Source organism: Anarhichas minor, unplaced genomic scaffold (genome assembly GCF_050575085.1).
Source record: "Anarhichas minor isolate MPS153535 unplaced genomic scaffold, ASM5057508v1 ptg000012l, whole genome shotgun sequence".
In the NCBI taxonomy this organism is placed as follows: domain Eukaryota; kingdom Metazoa; phylum Chordata; class Actinopteri; order Perciformes; family Anarhichadidae; genus Anarhichas; species Anarhichas minor.
In genome coordinates, this window is record NW_027466458.1 from 297,789 (window position 1) to 317,343 (window position 19,555).

The 19,555-nt window shown below is 41.7% G+C and overlaps 2 protein-coding genes across 2 annotated transcripts; both read right to left on the reverse strand.

Moving 5' to 3' along the window:
* Window positions 1-242: 242 nt before the first annotated feature.
* On the reverse strand, window positions 243-6,825 carry hpf1 (histone PARylation factor 1). Its single transcript, XM_076090067.1, has 8 exons — window positions 6,737-6,825; window positions 4,768-4,951; window positions 3,901-4,087; window positions 3,619-3,717; window positions 3,052-3,205; window positions 2,581-2,668; window positions 2,270-2,442; window positions 243-574 (listed from the first exon to the last, which is right to left on the reverse strand). The coding sequence occupies exons 1-8, from the start codon at window positions 6,773-6,775 to the stop codon at window positions 440-442; spliced, it is 1,059 nt and encodes a 352-aa protein (XP_075946182.1). The 5' UTR covers window positions 6,776-6,825; the 3' UTR covers window positions 243-439.
* An 842-nt stretch (window positions 6,826-7,667) lies between these two features.
* Window positions 7,668-17,966, reverse strand: pde5aa (phosphodiesterase 5A, cGMP-specific, a). The gene is made up of 20 exons (XM_076090066.1): window positions 17,695-17,966; window positions 16,602-17,262; window positions 15,734-15,817; window positions 15,526-15,606; window positions 15,231-15,320; window positions 14,678-14,830; window positions 14,507-14,574; window positions 14,268-14,416; window positions 13,992-14,167; window positions 13,855-13,905; window positions 13,237-13,383; window positions 12,412-12,540; window positions 10,893-10,987; window positions 9,816-9,903; window positions 9,074-9,174; window positions 8,893-8,970; window positions 8,750-8,813; window positions 8,583-8,657; window positions 8,019-8,102; window positions 7,668-7,841 (listed from the first exon to the last, which is right to left on the reverse strand). The coding sequence occupies exons 1-20, from the start codon at window positions 17,964-17,966 to the stop codon at window positions 7,668-7,670; spliced, it is 2,820 nt and encodes a 939-aa protein (XP_075946181.1).
* Between the last annotated feature and the right edge of the window lie 1,589 nt (window positions 17,967-19,555).

A 19,555-nucleotide genomic window follows, 5' to 3' on the forward strand; every position in this document is an offset into this window, starting at 1 on the left:
AAATTTCCCTGCTGTAGGACTAAAAGGATTATCGTATACTTCTATATGCAGCACTGCCCTCTGCTTCCACTGCATGGGATCACACTCCAAACACAATTCTATCCTACAAGTCACGATTCCCCGTCATGTCAGTGGTCGGACTAATTGTATAAAATTCTCCCTTGATGATAGAAAACTTAAAATGAAAAGTACAAATTTAAAAAAGGTACAGTAATACACCCGGAAAACAAAAATCAGACAGGTAAATATATAAAAATACTTTATTAGACATCTACCTTTTACAAACAAGTTTATCATTGAACTGGTTCCAATCAATGACAGCAGCACCAAAACCACCAAGAAACATGAACAATAACAAACAGACAGACAAGGACACGTGGTGGGAAAAGCTTATAAGAACTCGAGCTGGAGTGTACGTCTTTTTCTTCTTCTTCCTCTTTTATTGTGCGGAGAGTTGGTCCAGGTTGTTGTTGCTGCGGCTGGAGAGGTGGGCCTCCAGAATTTCCCCGAACAGATTGCGTTTCAGGAGGCTGTAGGCCATGGGCAGAAGCTGCCTGATAACCTTGTGGAAATACTGGGGAGAGTCAGGAAACAAACAGGATTAATAATGCAATAATGCATTTCTTTCAACTACAATCTTAGTGGTCGCAACATTCAGGCCTTTACACTGCTTAAAGGGAGTGGGTCCCAAAACTTTTGGCTTTTGAATCCCACAAATGTGTACAAATGTGTGTGGCAGAAATGTTCTGCCTCTTATATCCCATCAAAGCTAGGGTTGGTAATGATGAGAAACTAGCAAGTGTATTCTAGATTTATAAAAACTATCAACCCAAAAACCCACACCAGTGTCGTCAGCGTTTTCCCAATTGATAGAAGACATATCCGCACACTTACTGTAGATCTTATTAGAGCTACATCAGAGCATACACAATTCCAACTATTTTCCAATGAAAGTGGCTGGCAGCACAAGCTCCAAAAGTCGCTAGAATCTAGCAGGAAAGTCTACACTGACGGGCTGGTCCCTTCAGGCCTCCCTCTGAAGCCCCTCCCCCGAAATCATAATAAAGAACGTAAACAACAAACATGGCCATTGTTAGTACTCAGCGGTGAAACTAGCAGTTTGTGCAAGACTCTGGTTTCATATGGACTGAATCAAATGATTAGATGGACTTATTAGGAGTCCTGGGAAAGCCACAGGTAGCAGATTTGTCCTTGTTTTTTGTTAGAGCATTTGATTTATTGATTGCTGTGGGAGAAGTAATAACAATTTTAACATATGGAATAAAAAAATGGTTGTGACTACCAACCCTAGCTTTAAATCCCACTGTGCTCAGATTTATCCTGTGACCCACTGGAGGGGTGCAGACCCCTAAACAAGGCTATGGGGCAGTGCTTTGTGAGGAGCGTTTTACCTTTACTCCAGCACATAGAACAATGTCACAAGATGCGTGGGAAGCACTGTGCAGAATTGAAAATGCTAAAAATAACCTGAGAAGAGATTAATTCACCAAAACATGCGTTTGCATAAGTGGTGTAATGGAGCGTTGTTGATCCGTGATGCGCACGGATCCCCCTCACGGTACGGCACACATATATATAAATAAATAAGCGGGTAAATTACACAGTTTAACGTTAACCATCACAGTGAAATAAAGTTTTACAGACGATCGTTATCCGCTGATATTCAGTAAAATATGCGATCAGGACATAATTTATGCTTCTCTAGTCGCCGATCTCTGAGAATGTTACATTGTAAACAACCAATCCGTGTTTAAACTGACACGAGGAGGACTAGTAACTGTTACTTTATGATGCGTTCAGGCTGTTCAGTGAAAATGAGTATTGGCCGAATTATAACGCTATCATGATGTGTCCACATGTAATCTCGTAAAATGTAGTGTTTGTGAAAAACTTGAATAAACCCAGTTGTTTGAAGGAGACGTTTTCACAGCAACATAAATAGATATTAGAGGTGAATTATGAGCTGTTTACAATAACTCTAAGCAGATTATAATACATTAAAACCATTAATGACAAGATTTGTTTAAATCCATGAAATACAATCTTTTTATTCCTTATCATTTGAATTGTGTGCTTTTATGATGAAAAAAAAAAAAAAAGACTATAGATGACTATGCCAAAGTAAAAGATAACATTTAGAATTTTTGAATGTTTACACTGACTTCAGAGTGGTTGAAATGATTTTTGGGACGGATGGAGCCTTGTAGACCAGCTACTAGTCAGACAACAAAGGGATTGGAAGACTCACGTGGGATCCGAAACAGAAGAGGTCCATTCCTAGTTCATATCCCATGCCGTAGTCACACTCGTCGTTGGCAAACTGAACAAAAGTGACCATCTCCTGGAGAGGTCCAAAGGCTTTGACGCGCTCTTCGTCGTTCCGGGCCTCAGCGATGGCCTTGAGGATCTTCTTGAGGCCAGCTGAATATAGAGGATGAAAAGTAATCACGTAAAAAGAAAAGTAATCACTCACAGGGCACCTACCTGGAATTAAACACGCTTTTCAAGCCTTTCAAACGTCAAGGTTTATTACTATATATTCACTGTGTACGAGCTCACCATCTGTTTCTGGTAGTTCTCTGTATCCGACATCGTTCTTGTCTACAGGTACAACGATGCCGGCACCGTGGAACGTCTTGGTGACCACCTATTGGTGTGAGATAGGTGGTAAGAGATTTCCTGCTAGTGTCAACTTGGAGCACAACACGGTGGTCAAACGTTTTTGTATTGTATATACAACCACTTTAAAATGATTTACCCTCATTAAGTGAAATTACAGTAAGTTTATCCTCTGTGACTGTACCAAGGAGACTCCTTGAAAGCAATATAGACTGTTCTGAAAATGCTACGGGTTTAACTTGTAGTAGACATAACTATGTATAGTATTGACTTGATACGCTGCAGTGGTTTAAATGTACAGTTCAAGGGACAAAGCAACACGTGAGTTAGGAGTTAGGATTGTTTTAAGTGAGTTCTTAAAACAATAGACGTTGGATAAAACCTCTGTTTTTGCTCCCTTGTGTGAGTCACCTTCTTGTCCCTCTGCTTCATGGCTTTGGTCTTCTGCTCTAGGGACAAGCACAGAGTCTCCGCCCTGTCTCTCAGCTGTGCCTCCAAGCTGTCCAAGGCGTCTCCGCCAGCTTTCTTGCTGCCCCTCTCTTTTCTCCTCCTCAACAGATACAGGCTGATGGAAGTGCGTAAGACGACATGCATGGAAGAGGAAAGAATCAAAAGAAGACAAATGCAGATATAATAAGGCATATTATCACAATAGGTAATTTACCTTTTATGATCACTGATCTGAGCAAGCATTTAGCGTGTGACAGTTTTTGTGTGGCATCCATATCTGCATGTGTAAATCTGTCTTTTGACATCATACAATTATTTCTGGAACGCTTACTCACCGTTTGCTACTGGTGAGAAATGAAAAGTGCAGTGTCAGCGTACTGCAAAAATTGAAACAGAACTAGAAATGCCAGATGGATAAAATGCCCTAATGTCAAACAGTCTACAGTTTCTCATATTGAAATTGAAACTTTGTCTCTTAAAACAGGCAGCTGAAAGTATAGAAAATGTCTCCGCGTGGTCAGTACTCACAGGACAGCAGCAAACATATTGTCTCCCATCTGCGCGATGGCGCAGCCTTTCTTGGCTTCATTTTCCCCAACGAACGAAGGCAGGGAGTCTGGAAGGTCTCTGGTGGATTTGGGGAGCAACAGAATTCAGTAAATCAGAACGAATCGTACTCATGTAGATACAGTTACCGCGGTTTCTGTTGTGTTCTCTCTGTAGCTGGTATAGTAAGTCAATGGCTCTGTCGTGGAAGCTACAGCATTGCCATAAGCAAGTACGCCGGCTCGGCACGGGCGCCGTGTGTACCTGTAGTAGCCGATGTGATGCTGACTGTCTCCACTCCCCAGGAGGATGGTCTGAAACTCCGGCGGGTCGTATAAATACCGCCAGTGGAGGTGGAAGTTGGGCTGAGGATTGTTGGCGTTTTTGTGGGCTCCTGCCAGGATGTCGAAGGGACCAACCAGCTGCAAACCCAGCGTGTCTTTCAGAGCACCTATATGGATTAAGATGAATTAAAAAATATATTGACACAGAGATAAATAGAATCAGTCAAATGTTTGTGTTCGCTTGCTGCAAATTGGGCTTTTACGGATGGTTTTGATACTTATATTGATGTATTGTGTGTGTTGTGGAACAATTTACAAAACCAAAGAAAGCTAAAAGACACGTTCAAGGAACCACATTCTTCCAGTAGCTTCTATTATCCTCGTTATGGTCTTACAAAGCAGCCTGTTAAAAATGTAAACAGGAAATCAGTCATATGGGAAGTTTTTCTTTCTTCCATCCTTAGTCTGACGGTCACACAAAACCTGCAGATGTCACTTTGATCAAGGAAACCTGCATTGAGGAATTGCTAAAAAATGTTTTGACTCTTTATAGATTATTGACGATTAGTGGCTGTCAAGACTTATATGGTGTGTTAAACAGCAATGTTGTTTAGACCACCGTGGACTGTCTGGCAGTTATTAAGACCATGGGGGCTGGTACTGTGTATTTTTACAAGTGGTCTCGTAGAACATTTGTGCATTCAGCCACATTCATCCAGCCTTTCCATTGGCTAAGTATTGGTCCATCCCGTTTTCTCTGCATGTCTACAGGCAGGAAAATGGACGCCCCTTTCCGTCCAAACCGGTTTTCATGTAACAAGATCGAGCGTAGTGGTAGAGAGCATACCACGGGGGCTGTCGGGGCGGAGCTCCTTGCAGAAGTCCCAGAAGTGGTACAGATCTTCTGGCATTTGAAGCTTATACAGTTGCAGCATCTCGTCTCGTTGCTCTGAAAGCACCTCTGAAGATAGCGCGGCTTCGGATTCATCGGTACGGGCTTTCTTAAACTCCCCATTGCCAGTACCGGACTCCTGAAGAAAAGCATTGCAGGAAAGATGATGTTATACACCGAGTCGCCAGTGAATTTGGTAAACAGCCCTGCAATACATTGAATTGTATTGTATTGGGTTATACCAGTAGCTACTATCAGGCAGCTCAACTGAGGGACCTGGTGATCTGAAGATGTTGAGACAAGATGGGCACAAATTTGAGCACAATTCGACATCTGAAGGTCATCTCCCAACATTACTCTCAATGAGTTAAGCCCATTGGGGAACATTTAAGATGATGAATAAATGCATATTAAATACGCTTTGAAAAGATGGGCAGAAGCAGGACTGCTGTCAATCAGTGGATGGTAATGTACTGCTAAGATCACCAAAACAAAGCCCTCGTATAGGTTTACATACGAGGGACAAATAAAGTACTGGGAAGGCATAGGTGAGAAGATCAAACACACTTCAAACATAGGTGCGCCTTCAGAACTGCGCTACTTCATACAAAGAAATGTAGGGCTACTGGCTAACTAATTGTGAGAAAAAAAAATGATGCCTCTGTTGGTTCCAAAACCAACACGATTGTGGAAAGGAAAGACTCACACCAGTATATGGAATGAAGAAGGAAAACTCTAAAGGTCCTCTGTTCCAGTAGAACCAGATTAGGGTATTACCTCGACTCAATTTGGTTAACCAGCAGACCCACTGGTTATACCTTTTGTATTCGGTTTTAATGCGTGTGCGCACGTGTAGTGCATTTATGTGCAGGTACACGCAAGTATAATATGCAAGTCAACATCTACAATAACAACACTACCATTAAAGGGTTCACTTCAAACCAGACATACACAATTTTCCTACAAGTCTTGTTGCGAACAGATGTTAATGATTGTGTTTAAAAAAAAAATGAATTATATAAAAAAGCAGGTTTTTATCTAACCAACAGCACAGCACAATCAAACTCAACAGAATCTACAACCTACAGCCTCCAGACTGACAGTCAAGGTGAAACTCTACAGCTCATTAAGGTAGGACTTTTTGCAAGGTTGTTTAATTGGTGTGAATAAAATGACAACTGCATTGCATGTGGTCTTCCTTGCCCTTATAAATGGAGCCTTGTTCAGTGCTCTGATTGTTTTCTTAACAGGTGTTATGTAGAAATCTGTTCCCCGGTCGAAGCGCGTTTCCCTCCTGTTAAAATGATAGCGCCCCCCTTGGTGGTTAGGTTAAGCGATAAGGGTTGGTTCAGTGTTTTTTTTAGGTAGGGGGAAACACATGTCGACGAGGTAACAGTATTCAACACAACACCGGCAGAGCAACGTTAAGGGACCGAGGACGACTCATTGGGAGGTCTTCTTTGCTAACCAATGTTAGCATTGAGGGCACTGACTGGTGGCCTTTGTGGGATCAACCCACTAATGAAATCAACACACGTTTCTCTACAGCAGACTGGCCTGCAGACGTCACATAGCTACAATAACGCTCAATGACCCAGCGCTGCAGACATGTGTAGTTAAGTTCATGCAAACATAGAAACGTTATGTTATAATAAGCGGGCACGTGACGTTTAACAGTTTGCCGTTGTGAACGTCACTGAACAAGAGGCTTTTTGATAACGGTATCGGTGCCCTGCTGCCATGTTGTCGTCTGACCGCTACTGCTCAAGACAGCGTGCCAAACAGCTCTGCCCATAGCGTTTATCAGAAGTTGCTTTGGCGCCATTATAACAACACGCAGCACAGCTCCTTGCATGGTGATGCCGCCCTTTTGAACGGACACCCCTGCGGCCCGACAGAGGGGGTCGAAACATTGTAATATTACCTGACTGGATTTAGGTTTTCTTTTTGCGCGCCCTGTCATTTTCTTCCTCTTGTCTCCCCGTCGCCGTCTTCTTCTGCGGGTCGGAATCAGCCGCCACTGCGCCGCCGCCTTAAAGCTCATCACTGCCCCCCGGAGGCCGGGATCGTGAAGTGCAACAAACGTGTCACTGAGCTTGGGCATTGGAGGTTGATTTGCACACGGTGTGTTTTCATCTTTATCTTGATAATACTTGTCTTTACATCCATACTTACATACTTTACATACTTTACTTTACATTTGTATACTTACATACAAAGGGTTAAAAAACATAGACATTATTTATAAATTGTTGACTTAACAGTGATTTTATAACTGACAGTCTGTAGCATTTTTTCTTTCACATAATTTGGTGTTGTGATTATGTTTTCTGAAGGCAAATGCCACATTTATACATTACAATTTTATGTTTGAATGGATATGTTGAAAAACAATCAGCGCAAACATTAAGCGTAGTTTGCTGAGAAATTCAGAAAGAAAAAGAAGGAAGGTAACTAATTTTCATTCATTTATAATGCTTTATAAACACCACTGGTACTACAGGGTGACAAAAACACCTTTCAGGATTGCATGCCATAATAGGCATTGTGAGATCATAACTATACTGAGCAGCCACGGATAGTTTTGATGCCTATAGCCCAAAATACTCTACAGATAGATAGGGTATGCAGTATACGGTAATTACATGACATGGTCTGCATTGACACAAAAATGCAGATATAGAATGGAAATTATAATTTTCTTGTCCTTCGGTCCTTTGAAGATATTGAAACACATCTACTGATGTGTGGGCACGATGCAGATATTTAGTCAAGTTGTGTCCAAGAGAGGATGGAGAACAAACAGTTGCACGTGGCTAAAATGCCTTTTGTGTCTTCATCCTCTGTGCAGTCCCCTATTCGTCTGCCTGCGTCTCTTCCGCCGTGTTTTTATGTGTTTCCAGGGTTACACAACAACTATTTTCACAGTCCTCTCTCTTTGCAGTCTCAGCAAAATGCATCCAGTTATGTCTGTTCTTCTTACAGCCACTCAGCAGTGGGGAGCAGGCGTCAAACAGTCTCGATACAGCCTGAGGGACACAGAGACAGTGAACGTGTGATCATGGGAGTGATGGAAGACTGGAAATTAGAGGATAAGAGAGTGGAACAGCGTTGAGGACAATGCTGTGGTTTTTGTTTCCCTTACACATGCATGTATACCGCTCGCATGCATCCGCACACGTGCAACAGCTGCAGGAATAACACACCTTGTAGAGTGGATAGCAGATGTCATCGATGTATTCCACTTGCATGTATGGCAGTCGAGTGCTGTTCTCTCTGTTCATTATGTCCTGGTGAGAAGAGAGTAGAGCTGGCTGTTAGAATAGGACTATTTCATAGGAGCCCGGAAGAATTGTAGACGATCTAGTCAAACATAGTATGATGTAATTACATGATTCCACTGTCACTGTTATCAAGGTTTGACACCGGCTGGGTAGGTGTAATGCTGTTTTTTTTAAAAGCGTCCTCTTATATATGTTCTTTAAACTGGGACTAAAACAAGCCAGAAGGACTCTTCAACTGAAAAACCGCCTGCATCAGGGAGGTAAAATAAACATTTTGGGATGAACGTGATTCATATTTTACCATACAGACGAGTATGAAAAAATGTATAGTAGTTAAATAAATGAAATAGCTTATTTAAATCAATTTATGATTAATTAATGTGTATTTTCTACTTTCTTGTTGGGCTTTCTATATAACCAAATTTTCACAAGCCTTGGTACAATATATAAATGTAATAAGAAAGAAATCCTGCGAGCGAGACTTACAATGGGTTTGATTTTGAACTCCTTTTTCTCTTTGTCCCCTTGTGCAAAGAACTCCATGGTAACCAGGTTGGCAATCTGTTTCGGAGAAAGAGGGAGGTCAAGGCTTGTGATGAATTCAAAACGACTCGGAGATAAAATAAGGAAGTATATTCAGATAAGAACCGTACCCTTTTTTGTTCCGGCCAAGGCTTTGTGATGGCAGAGAGGTCACTGGCTGTCATCAGCATCGACCTGTGGGGTGAACAAATATCTTAAAGGAACGGCCCTGTTCCACTACAGATATCATTATCATCATGTATGTGATTCTCACCTCAGTAAATCTCTTTGTTTCTCACTCTTCCAGCTCACTCTGCTTTTCTTGGCGAGAGAAAAGAACTCCTTCCTTCTCCTTAAAAGAAAAGCAAAAAAAAAAAAGGGGGCATCAGGGGCGAAAAGAAGACTTTCACAACGCTTGAGCTATGCTACTCTGTACATTTCCTGTTTTAACATACTCCATGTAGACGGTCAGGTCGGTTGCGAGGATTGCCCTTTTAATCATGTGTAGGACAGCTCTGTGGTCTTCTGCAGAGAGACCGCTGAGAATCTTACTCCCCTGGGAGAGGACGAGAGAGACAGCGGCTGAGAGAGTGAAGTTAATGAAGACTTGAACTCAGGCATGAACACAAGCCGTCTGTTATGAGAACAAAGACTGTGTCCACACTTTTAATCAGACTTTAAAAAAAAAAGAATAAAGACCACTTAAAGGGAGACTTGGCAACATTTCTCTTGGAGGATATCCGGCGACATTACAGCTTTTGCATGGTATGCTCTTGTTGAAGAAACATGAGAATCCTAATTGAAAGCAGACGATATTCCAAGTATTCTAATTCTATACAAACAATCAATTCATATATAAAACAAATGTCAAATAATATATCAGTTTATCGTCCAATTAACTGCATTCCTCCTCGGTGTATATCTTTAAACGTAAAAATCTTTGATGTGCCCGTGTGTCATGCAAAGATTGATTTAAAAATGACTCCAGTAAAGAGACGGACAACGACAGATCGATAGACGGATACGGAGTCCAGTTATGTGTGATATTGGAGATAAACACAGTAGTATATTATGGTTTACAAGTAGTTGGACATGATGAAACAGGTAAAGATTGCATGCATACACAGCTGACTCAGAGGTTTAGAAAAAGGAGATGGGGTTCAAAATGAATAAAAAGATGAATGGATGAGGTCTTACTGTGTTGTTTAGGATGAAGAGGCACAGGTTGTAGTGGTGGTTTTCAAGAGACGAGTGTCCGTAGAGCTGAGCTAAAGGCTGTTGGCTCCTGAGCGAGAGAGAGAAACAGAGAGAGAGAGAGGGGTTTGGTTTAAAGTGTTCCAAAGTGTTTGAGCCAATCAATTGCTGGTCATTTAAGAGCACTGGGACTCAAACTCAGGTGAAAAAGTACATTGTGCGTTCAGTAAAACCATACTGAGAGTCCATACAACTGCCCAAACCACGGGTGCAGGGCAGAACTGGGCCAATAACTCTTCTCAATAAAAATAAGAACAATCAAATGTTGGAGCCACATGGTAGAGTCAGATTCAGAGTCCCACCAACACAGAGCATACTAAGAGCAGTGAAGCTATCTGAACCCAAATAAATAAACCTGGAATGGAACAATTGAGGAAATCATATTTGTATGTCTAAGTGATGCTATGAAAACACCTACAAATTAAACAAATAGGCAAAGATAATAAACTAAGATATTTCAAGCAGTGGAAAACAGAAATACAATGAATAAACAAACTAGAATGCTGCAATTTACTGAACAGAGAAGTTCAATTCGCTCAACATTTAACCCAAATAAATCAACCTATAAACAAACCGTTACTAGATTTAGACTTAGTGACCATCAACTCGCCATTGAAACTGGTCTCCATAACAGAGAACGGCTACAAAGGGAAAAAGAGAATTTGTATCCATTAGATATTAAAACAGGAGAAGTTGACACAGAAGTTAATCTCACAAATTAGTTAATTAATTTGTCCTCAAATTTAACCAGAAAACTGTGTTACCTTCCAAAAGACAGCACCACAGTAGAACTGGCAGGAGAATATGTTTTGTGTCACAAAGCAAGAAATATTTTTTTATTACTTTTATTTTAAGATTTTATGTATTTTTGTTTATTTTGTATTATATTGGCTGAATATAAGAAGGCTGTGACTGACCATTGACAGCATAATCAGTATAATACTGGATAAATATAACTACAAATATACACAGCCATGGAAAATGCAGCAAACATGAAAGAAGGGGAGGTATAGTGTTTACCTTTCTATGTACGAGTTACTGACTCCTCTGTGGTCAAGATCGTGACTCAGAGTGGCGATCATCAGCGCTAAGACCTCCAGACGGGAAAAAATGGTCTGAAATACAGCAGAAAGAGAAGGGGAGAGAGAGAGAGAGAGAGAGAGAGAGAGAGAGAGAGAGAGAGAGAGAAACAGTAGGGAATGTTATTTCCCTGCTTCTCTACGTGAAAGCCAGTTTCATCTGTAAAGCATATTTATATTATATTGCTTTAAGAACGAACATCACAAAGTGTCCAAAAAAATTAGCCCATCAACCGCCGCCCCACAACAAAAATCTTGAGGCACAACACAGAACATAAAAATTAGATCAAATATAATTGTGTTAACCTTTTGCCATGGGTTATTCATGTGCTGGTGAAAAGTTTACACCAAAAATCTCAAAACATGTTGATAAAACGCTCAAACTTAAAAGAAAAGAAGAGGATGCTGATGTATGATTGAAATGGAATATACATCCTAAAAACCATTAATAATATACTAAAGATAAACTTATTTTTGTTCCGCAGAACTTGGCCATATCACGTCTGACTGATTGACCTAAAGAACCCAAACACCTGACCAAACACATGAATATTAGTTTCAGGCTAAAAATCAATATAATTTGCATGAATACCTGTAAATCAAACACTACAGCTACAATCATTGTCATTCCAACTCCTTAACTACTACAACAACCCACTAGAACATCCAATGTGCAGAGCCCTGTCACATCAAACGGGATGAAGCGAGTTTCACTGCACCACAGTCACAATTAATCATGTTATAGAGACACGGGCAGAGAAAAGGAGAGAGAGAGACTGAAATAAGTGAGCGACAGAGCTCACTTGAGCAGAGATTTAGGCTGGAGTGTGATCCCCATGGAAAGCAGTTAAGAGGTTTTGGGGAGGTCTAAAAATGAATCCTCTTTCGAATAATTAAGAGTGTCCTGTACCGGAGGAACCCTGCAGGCCTTGAATGACTCCTCCACAAACTGAAGAAGTTAGCTGTACTTCAAAACAACAAAAGAAAGATGACGAGCAGTGGATGCAACGTGAATCGACCGTCAAGACGTGACAGCTCCACATAGTCGATTGTCACCAAAATTAGGAGACGCACACATTTTCCTGATGGACATTTGCAGGATTACGGCAGCAAAGTGGACAGTGCAACAAGAGACATCAGTAGACAACAAACAAAAACAAAACCTAGTAAAGATATAATAAATATATAAATCCCCAAAAACAACAAAAGCTAAAAATACAATATAATCAGATTGAGTGGTTGAATATACATTATTGCACATATGAGGTAGGATATATAAAGTATTTATATTATTCATAAATACATTGATATTGATACTGAATTAATGAATAACGAGTAATGTTTTAGCAAGCACAGTAGTTTGGCAACGAAAGTTACATTTTTATCTTAGCTTTGGTAGTGATGGCTAATTGTACGTGCACATGAGCAAAAAACACACGTAGATGCAGGCGTGCACTAACCTGGAGTTGGTCTGTGGCCATGAGCATAGCGAACATGCTTTGAGCAGTGCTCAGCGCATGGTTCCAGTTGTGATAAGGCACGTTGTTCCTGTAACCACGTCTCACAGTCAGGACCCACTGGCACAGACTCTGGAAGGGAAGAGACGTGTACAAGAGGTGGTAAATAACCAAAGAGGGGTCAGTTAGAAAGAAAGAAAAGCTACAAAAAGTGAGAGCTGTTCACTGTAAGCTGCTGCTTCTGTCAGCTGCAGGCTGCTACAACAGCATTTTTTCAAATCTTTTAGTGCCACCTAGGTAAAATTGAATTAATTACTACAGACTTGTTGTTCAGTGTCCCCATGTGTACGACTTTGCTGAATTTAGTTACCATGGAATATTAGATAATAATTAGTATGGTGGTGTGTTGCAGCAAGCTGCTGCTCTAACAGAATACTGGAAGCTCAGTGGTATTGAGAGTACTCCGAGACTAGTGTTGCCCAAGGGTGGGATTGAAACCCTGGCCTCAAAATTGTGGCATAGCCTTGCAATCTTTAGCCAACATGTCACATTGTAAAAAAACAAGCAAAATCTGAATACCATAATAAGATCAAAGAGGGCTGGAGTCACATTGAACGATAGTAAATGATAAACATCTAAATCAACTTTGTTCACAAGAGCCATGTTGAGAGTAGCAATGCCCATGAGCCTCAACCATACTCTTTAATCTTCAACCCTTCAATAAACTCATTTTAAGCAATGTCTTTTTCCATATTGAGATGGTATCATGGTTGAACAATGGTGGCACTGCCCTCTACCATAAAGCATAATTATCAGCAGGTCGGTTACCTTGTAATTTATGTTAAAATCCTGCACCAAATTGAGGTCCAGGAACATGCGAACGGTAGCCTGGGAGGTCAGGTCGTCTGGCAGACCGAAATCAGAGAAATGGAAGTCTCGGAGTTTTAGCGATTCAACAGTAGGAATCGCAGCCTCCTGAAAAACATAAAACACAACATTAAGAAAATCTATTGAAATATACACTTACTTAGGAACAGAGCATTCACACACCCACAAACACAACTAACAACACAAGATCTGTTTTTCTACATCTTGCCTACACGGCATACGTATACAGGTAAAATCATGTTTTATGTTTAACATGGGTTACAATCATAGACGCTAATCATTGAGCATTAGTTGTCAAAATGTGACCTTCAGTGTAATGACCGGTTGATTCCAGGACTACTTAACAACAGAGAAAGTGGATGAGGAAAGGTGGTGGGAAAAGGAGGATTAGAGGAACTGAATGAGGGAGGATGTGGTGCGTGAAAGAAAGGGAAGAGGACAGGTGAGATTGACCACTTTCTTGTCAATATTATTTATGATATTACGGTGGGGGGCCGACGAGGCAAGACTGAACTGAAAGAAAACATTAGTTTCCACCAAAAGAAAGTTAACAATCACCTGAAGGGCTTGGATTTCCTGCTCCGCCGCGGTGATGTGGTAGGCAAGAACCTATGGGAAAGAAGAGAATTTGAAGTTGCGATAGGTTCACTTGGCTGCAAGCTAAAGATGTGAGTTACAAAAACTGGGTCACCCACCTCCTGTGTGACTTCTATACTGGCCCTCCGCTCCTCGGTGATCTGCTCGGCCTGAGCATACTGCAGGGCCAGGCCGCAGTACACCGCCAGGTCCTCTAGCAGGCGCTCATCATATCTGTTAAAGGCTTCCACCTCATCCGAGTCTCTGTTCCTCTTGTTCGTCAGCTGGCACACCGCTATGTGACAACGAAGAAAAGGTAATGAGGACAATATTCATGAATCACTTTGTATATCTGCCATGTATCACGACCTTTGTCACTCTCGCAAGAGACTCACCAATGACATTTTCGGACCTCTCATTTCTGACAGGGCAGCAGATCACACTCTTCATTGATTCCTCAGAAATCTCCGATATATTGAGTATTTCCGTGGAAACCAGAGTTCGAACGGCATGTGATGGGTCTACATCTCTGATGTCACGCTCCCTGAAAAATGACATGAAACAAGTTCCACTACGTCTGATGATGATAAGGATATACATTCTCTGTCTTAATGAATCGAGCAACAGGCAGAACCTTCTGTAGATCTGGCAGGTTGATCCGAGCTCTTCACACTCCAGGTGGATCACTCTGGAGAATGAAACCTGAAATAAAACCACCAGAGGAACAGAAAATGCCATACATTAGGAAAGATATGACTTGATTATCTAAACAAACAGAAAACAGGAATCAAACAGGATAATGCACCTGGTCTTCCACAACTGAGCTTTTCTCACTGGGGATGAAGATAGTGCAGTACTGAGCATGTGTGAAGGGCATGATGGTGGCAGCCATCTTACTCAGCAGAACTTCAAAGGAACGGTGCTCCTTTGACAATACCTGTGCCATCTCTATCAAGACCTGACATAAACGCACAAACACACGTACATATACATAGTTAGATTACATAGCCATACATACACACATACATACAAACACACACACATACACACGTAAAAACATACATACAAACACACACATACATGCAAACACACAAACATACATACATACATACATACATACATATAAACAATGAACATACATACATACATGTATACATACATACAAACATACAAAAATACAAACATACATACATACACACATACAGTACATACAAACATACATATGCACATACACACGTACACACATACAATACACACAAACATACATACACACAAACATACAAACATACATAAATACATACAGTACATACATGCATACAGAAATAGATCGAATAGATTTCACATTGTTCTCTAGTTACCTGACTGCGTTTGGCCTCCTGTCTTGAGCTTTCATACAGCTGGACATTATCCAGGACCATCCCCAACACATCCATATGATTTGACAGCACCTGGCGTATCAAATTCAACTCAAACTTAACTCAAATGTATTGCTGGCAGACAGCTATTAGCTTCTTAACAAAATGTGTACATATTTAGAGTTAGCATTAAAATTGGAGACATACATACATTACATTATAAGTAATATACATACATAGACAACAGCTCTAACATGTGCTGCTCTGTAACTACAGGCCCAAACCTCCCGTCACACACCTTTTCATCCATGTTGGTAAAACCGGAAACCGATCCATCGCAGCTATTTCTCTTGTTAATCAGTGCAACTACACCTACCACCTGTCCACAAAAAGAAGATGTGTTTTATTGTTACACAATCTGTGTTGCAATGCATTGCACTAAAGGTTCCATATTGGGCAAAAGACACATGTCATATCATTTTGAAAATAATTGTTCCAAATGTTACCTCTCCGCTGTGGTTCTTGATGGGAACACTCAAAACTGTCCTGATCTGTGGCGATTCATCGTCATCGAAGTCAAATCTGGGGTCCTGAGGACGTGAACAATGGAAGCACTTCAGTACATAACACTGGAGACAATTACATCACCTATTTATACTTAATTGCAACACATTTGTGTGTGTAAAACATGTGTATTGCATCATTGTGTGAATTAAGATCTTTATGTAATTTGGCAGCAAAAGACTTTAACACCTACCCTTACTTAACTCTATTCATACTCCAGCCATCTTAAACTATTCGGTCAATATTGTTCATTGGCGTCAGAGAGATCCGGCCAGGATTACCCGTGTTTCCCAGTAACCTTAGTGTCCCACAGGTTAATATAAACTAACAACCCACACCTACGCTACCTGCCATTGCTGCCAGGTGTTGGCACCAGCTCCTAATCACATCGGTGGCGAGGACAAGGAGTGCTGGTGTGGGTACCTCCTGTAAGCCCTTAAGTGAGCTGTGCCGTCTTAGTGTGGGTGTGCGTATGTGTGCAGGTGACAGCATAGCATAGTACGGATAAGCACCCTCTCATTATTCAGAGGTTAATCGGTGGAAGAAGCCTCTAACAGGATTAGGAGCAGGTGCGTCATCTGGGATTCCCTCACACACACCTACGCACTCCACGAAACAACCATGTCATCGTCTAAGAAGGGGTTATCAGGAACTTAGTGACTTATTTATTGTACAGTCCTCATTATAAGATCATAAGATACCTGTGCCCTTGAACAAACTTGGTCATGTGTAGAAACGTGTCTGTTTTTAAGCAGAGCTTTCCCCAAAATGCAGAGTCATGACAACCAATTTGTCAGCTTGAAGGTTTACCTCTGATGCGTCCCTCAGGTTCACTGGTGACCCCGTAGCCAGTACACATCCCATGATACCCTTCACCAACACCAGGTGCGCATTGCCGCAGAGGTTGACCTCGCTCAAGCCCCCCGGCGCTGTCGGGGCGACCACCTCCTCCAAGGTGTTCCTTCCACCACAGTCTTTCTTTACCAGAGAGAGGGAGCAACACTCGGCTGTCAGCAGCTCCCCAGCGTGCAGGACAGCCCCCTGGCAGAGCTCTGCGACAGAGCCCATCCAACCGAGACCCCCTCTCAGGAGCTCCGTCGACCATGGGCAACACTCCCCATGGCCACACGCTGCAGCGTTTGCAGCAGTGGGACACAGCGGGTGAGGAGAGTGGGGCAAGTTGGGGGAGAAAACGGGAGAAAGAGGACGGCAGTGAGAAAAGGAGAAGCGGGACGAACGAGGAGAGAGGTGAGAGCAAGGGGAGTGACCGCCCAGTATATCTGGACTGACGGGATACCCCCAGTCGGGGTTGGAGGAGAAGGGTTTGAGCCTGTCCATCAGGGATGAAATGTTCAAGTGTGTGTCGGTCAGTGGAGAGGAAGATCTGCGATGGTGAGCCGCCCTGAGCATGTCGGAGTGGTCTGAGCTGCTCCTGGGAAACCTGGGCAGTGGAGTCTGTGCATCACTGAGCCTGAAGTCACAGGCAAAACAGATTAGGATTAACTCTACTAAACCTGACACTTTAATAACATTTGTTTTAATTAAACATACTTTTAAGTTGTTTGTTTATTATATTTCATTGCAAATCTTCACATTTGCTATTTTTAAATGATATCATTTACTATTGCACTTCGTTTATTGTCACGCACCAATCACCAAGCCAAATTCCTTGTATGTACAATAAAACCCGTTTCTGATTGGCTGGGAAAACACACAAAAAATGTTTGTGGATAAAACATTGTCCTACTGCAATAATGTTTCTAAAACAATTTGCTCGGCTTTATTTACATCAACATGCAGTTTAGTTGTATTGCAGTCATGTAGAACTTTTCAAATCAATATATTAAGAGATGCGGCTGAGCTCAGTTGGAGAGGGTTATATAAAAAAAAGTAAATATCTTACGCGGAAGTTCTGCCTAAAAAGTACTCCCTCGTGAAGTCGGAGTGGTCATCCAGCCATGCCTCCACTTTGTCGCTTTTCAGACCGTCTCCAAACCTCTCGCCGCGCGTCTTCGAGGGGGGGCTCCACAGCGGGGAGAAGAACCAGCCCATTCCCCTCACCATCGGCGGCTCGGTCACCGTTTCCCCACAGAAGGACCTCACAGCCCCGGCGGTGTCAGGAGATGCACCGTCTGGCTCCATGGTCTCCGGCGCTTTGGAGTGAAGGCAGGGCATCCCCTCGCTCAAGTAGAGCGAAAAAAGATCACTTAAACTCAGTTTATCGTTCGCGCGGATTAGTTATAGGAGAAAACACCTGCCATGTGGAGGTTGGTGAGGCCGACTGAAGCGACGTGCCAGAGAGGAGGAGAGTGAAGGGGGATGACTCCGGGAAAGCCCGTGGAAACGATTGCGTCAAGGTAATCCCCCTGATCTTTAATGCTCAGCCGATCTGGCGCCACAGGTTTATTCATTAAAGGGAACTGATTTAAACTCCATTACATAATGAATGGATCGGGCCCAACCACGCGAGCTTTTCTCCATCATGAATTATAGATCAGGTTAGTCCCCAATAGTTTGCCAAGTGCTATAAGCAATCTGAAGAAAGTTCCAGTCTTTAAACTGTACATTTAAATTGAGTGACTGTAAAAAGATAATTTACACGGTTGCACTTATATTAATAATTGCCTACCACATTGATATAAGTTATTTTTTGTTATTGTTTTGTATTTCTGGTTCACTTAAATGTTATAATATATATATATATATATATATATATATATATATATATATATATATATATATATATATATATATATATATATATATATATATATGTGTATCTTACAAAGCAATACATAGTACATAAGTTATTATGAATAAATAGATTTGCTGTAATTACACTTTTGCACAGTGCTGTCTAAATTGTATTGTAATCTGCAAAAAATATCCAGAAATAAACTCAAGGCGTTCCCTGCATTTTAAAGAGTTTTAAAAAAAGGGACAGTCAAAATCAAAAATACACATTTTCTGTATTGGTATTAACATAAATCTAGATCTTTTTGGTGTGAGTTGCCTTCTCTTCTCTATAATATGCAGACGTTGTTGTGACCAGTTTCATGTAGAAACTATTTTCTTTCGACCATAGTTCCTAAATGAAACTGCTCACAACACAGCCTGTGGATTATCTCGAGTAACCGAATCATGATTTCTGGAAAGAGACATTGCCATGAGTTTTTCCAAATGTATTTGTTGGGGGTCACTGCCCCTTTAAAGTGCACCAAAACATGCACACACAATATGACCAAGATTAAAAGAGTGAGATGCTGGAATGACAGCTATGCCAAGCTTCTAAAAAGAGATTCAAAAATATGTTTGATTTTAAAGGGAAGTCTTGCAGCTTGTCACCAACATGATCAACATGATAAGGGACATGCAAGAAAGAGTCAGAACAGCGCTTTCTGTTCAGGGAATGCCAAACAGTGCTGTAACAGGAAAAGGCTTATCAACGGCCCGTTAGTGAAGAAAGCAGCCTCTGACTGGTAACACTGGTGTCTGGAGAGAAACCATTGCATCGCATATTTTATTCTGAATATTACCAGAGTCATATCACTCAGTGTCTAACGGCTCCCTCTGCTGGCCTCTCCCTCCTTCATCATCTGCAGTGGGTGGATACCCGGGGTGACAGCCGCGTCGTGATTGGCCGCTCCAGGAGGAGGCTGCCATGACACGGTGGATGCTGCACGGAATCAGTTCCACAGCATCAGCAGGCGGCGAGACCTCCATCCTCCTTCTCGTTCTCCCTCTCTCTCTCTCTGTCTCTCTCT

What these genes read in the sequence shown, in the direction of transcription:
- hpf1 (XM_076090067.1), bottom strand. Translation starts at nt 6,775, where the DNA reads ATGACAGGGCGCGCAAAAAGAAAACCTAAATCCAGTCAG. An exon ending in CATCACATCGGCTACTACAG is followed by an intron (nt 3,718 to 3,900) that starts GTACACACGGCG and finishes CAAATCCACCAG; the next exon opens with AGACCTTCCAGACTCCCTGC. An exon ending in AGAACTACCAGAAACAGATG is followed by an intron (nt 2,443 to 2,580) that starts GTGAGCTCGTAC and finishes CTCTATATTCAG; the next exon opens with CTGGCCTCAAGAAGATCCTC.
- pde5aa (XM_076090066.1), bottom strand. Translation starts at nt 17,966, where the DNA reads ATGCCCTGCCTTCACTCCAAAGCGCCGGAGACCATGGAGCCAGACGGT. An exon ending in ACCTGAGGGACGCATCAGAG is followed by an intron (nt 15,818 to 16,601) that starts GTAAACCTTCAA and finishes TCACGTCCTCAG; the next exon opens with GACCCCAGATTTGACTTCGA. An exon ending in CTTGGCCGGAACAAAAAAGG is followed by an intron (nt 8,658 to 8,749) that starts GTACGGTTCTTA and finishes TCTCCGAAACAG; the next exon opens with ATTGCCAACCTGGTTACCAT.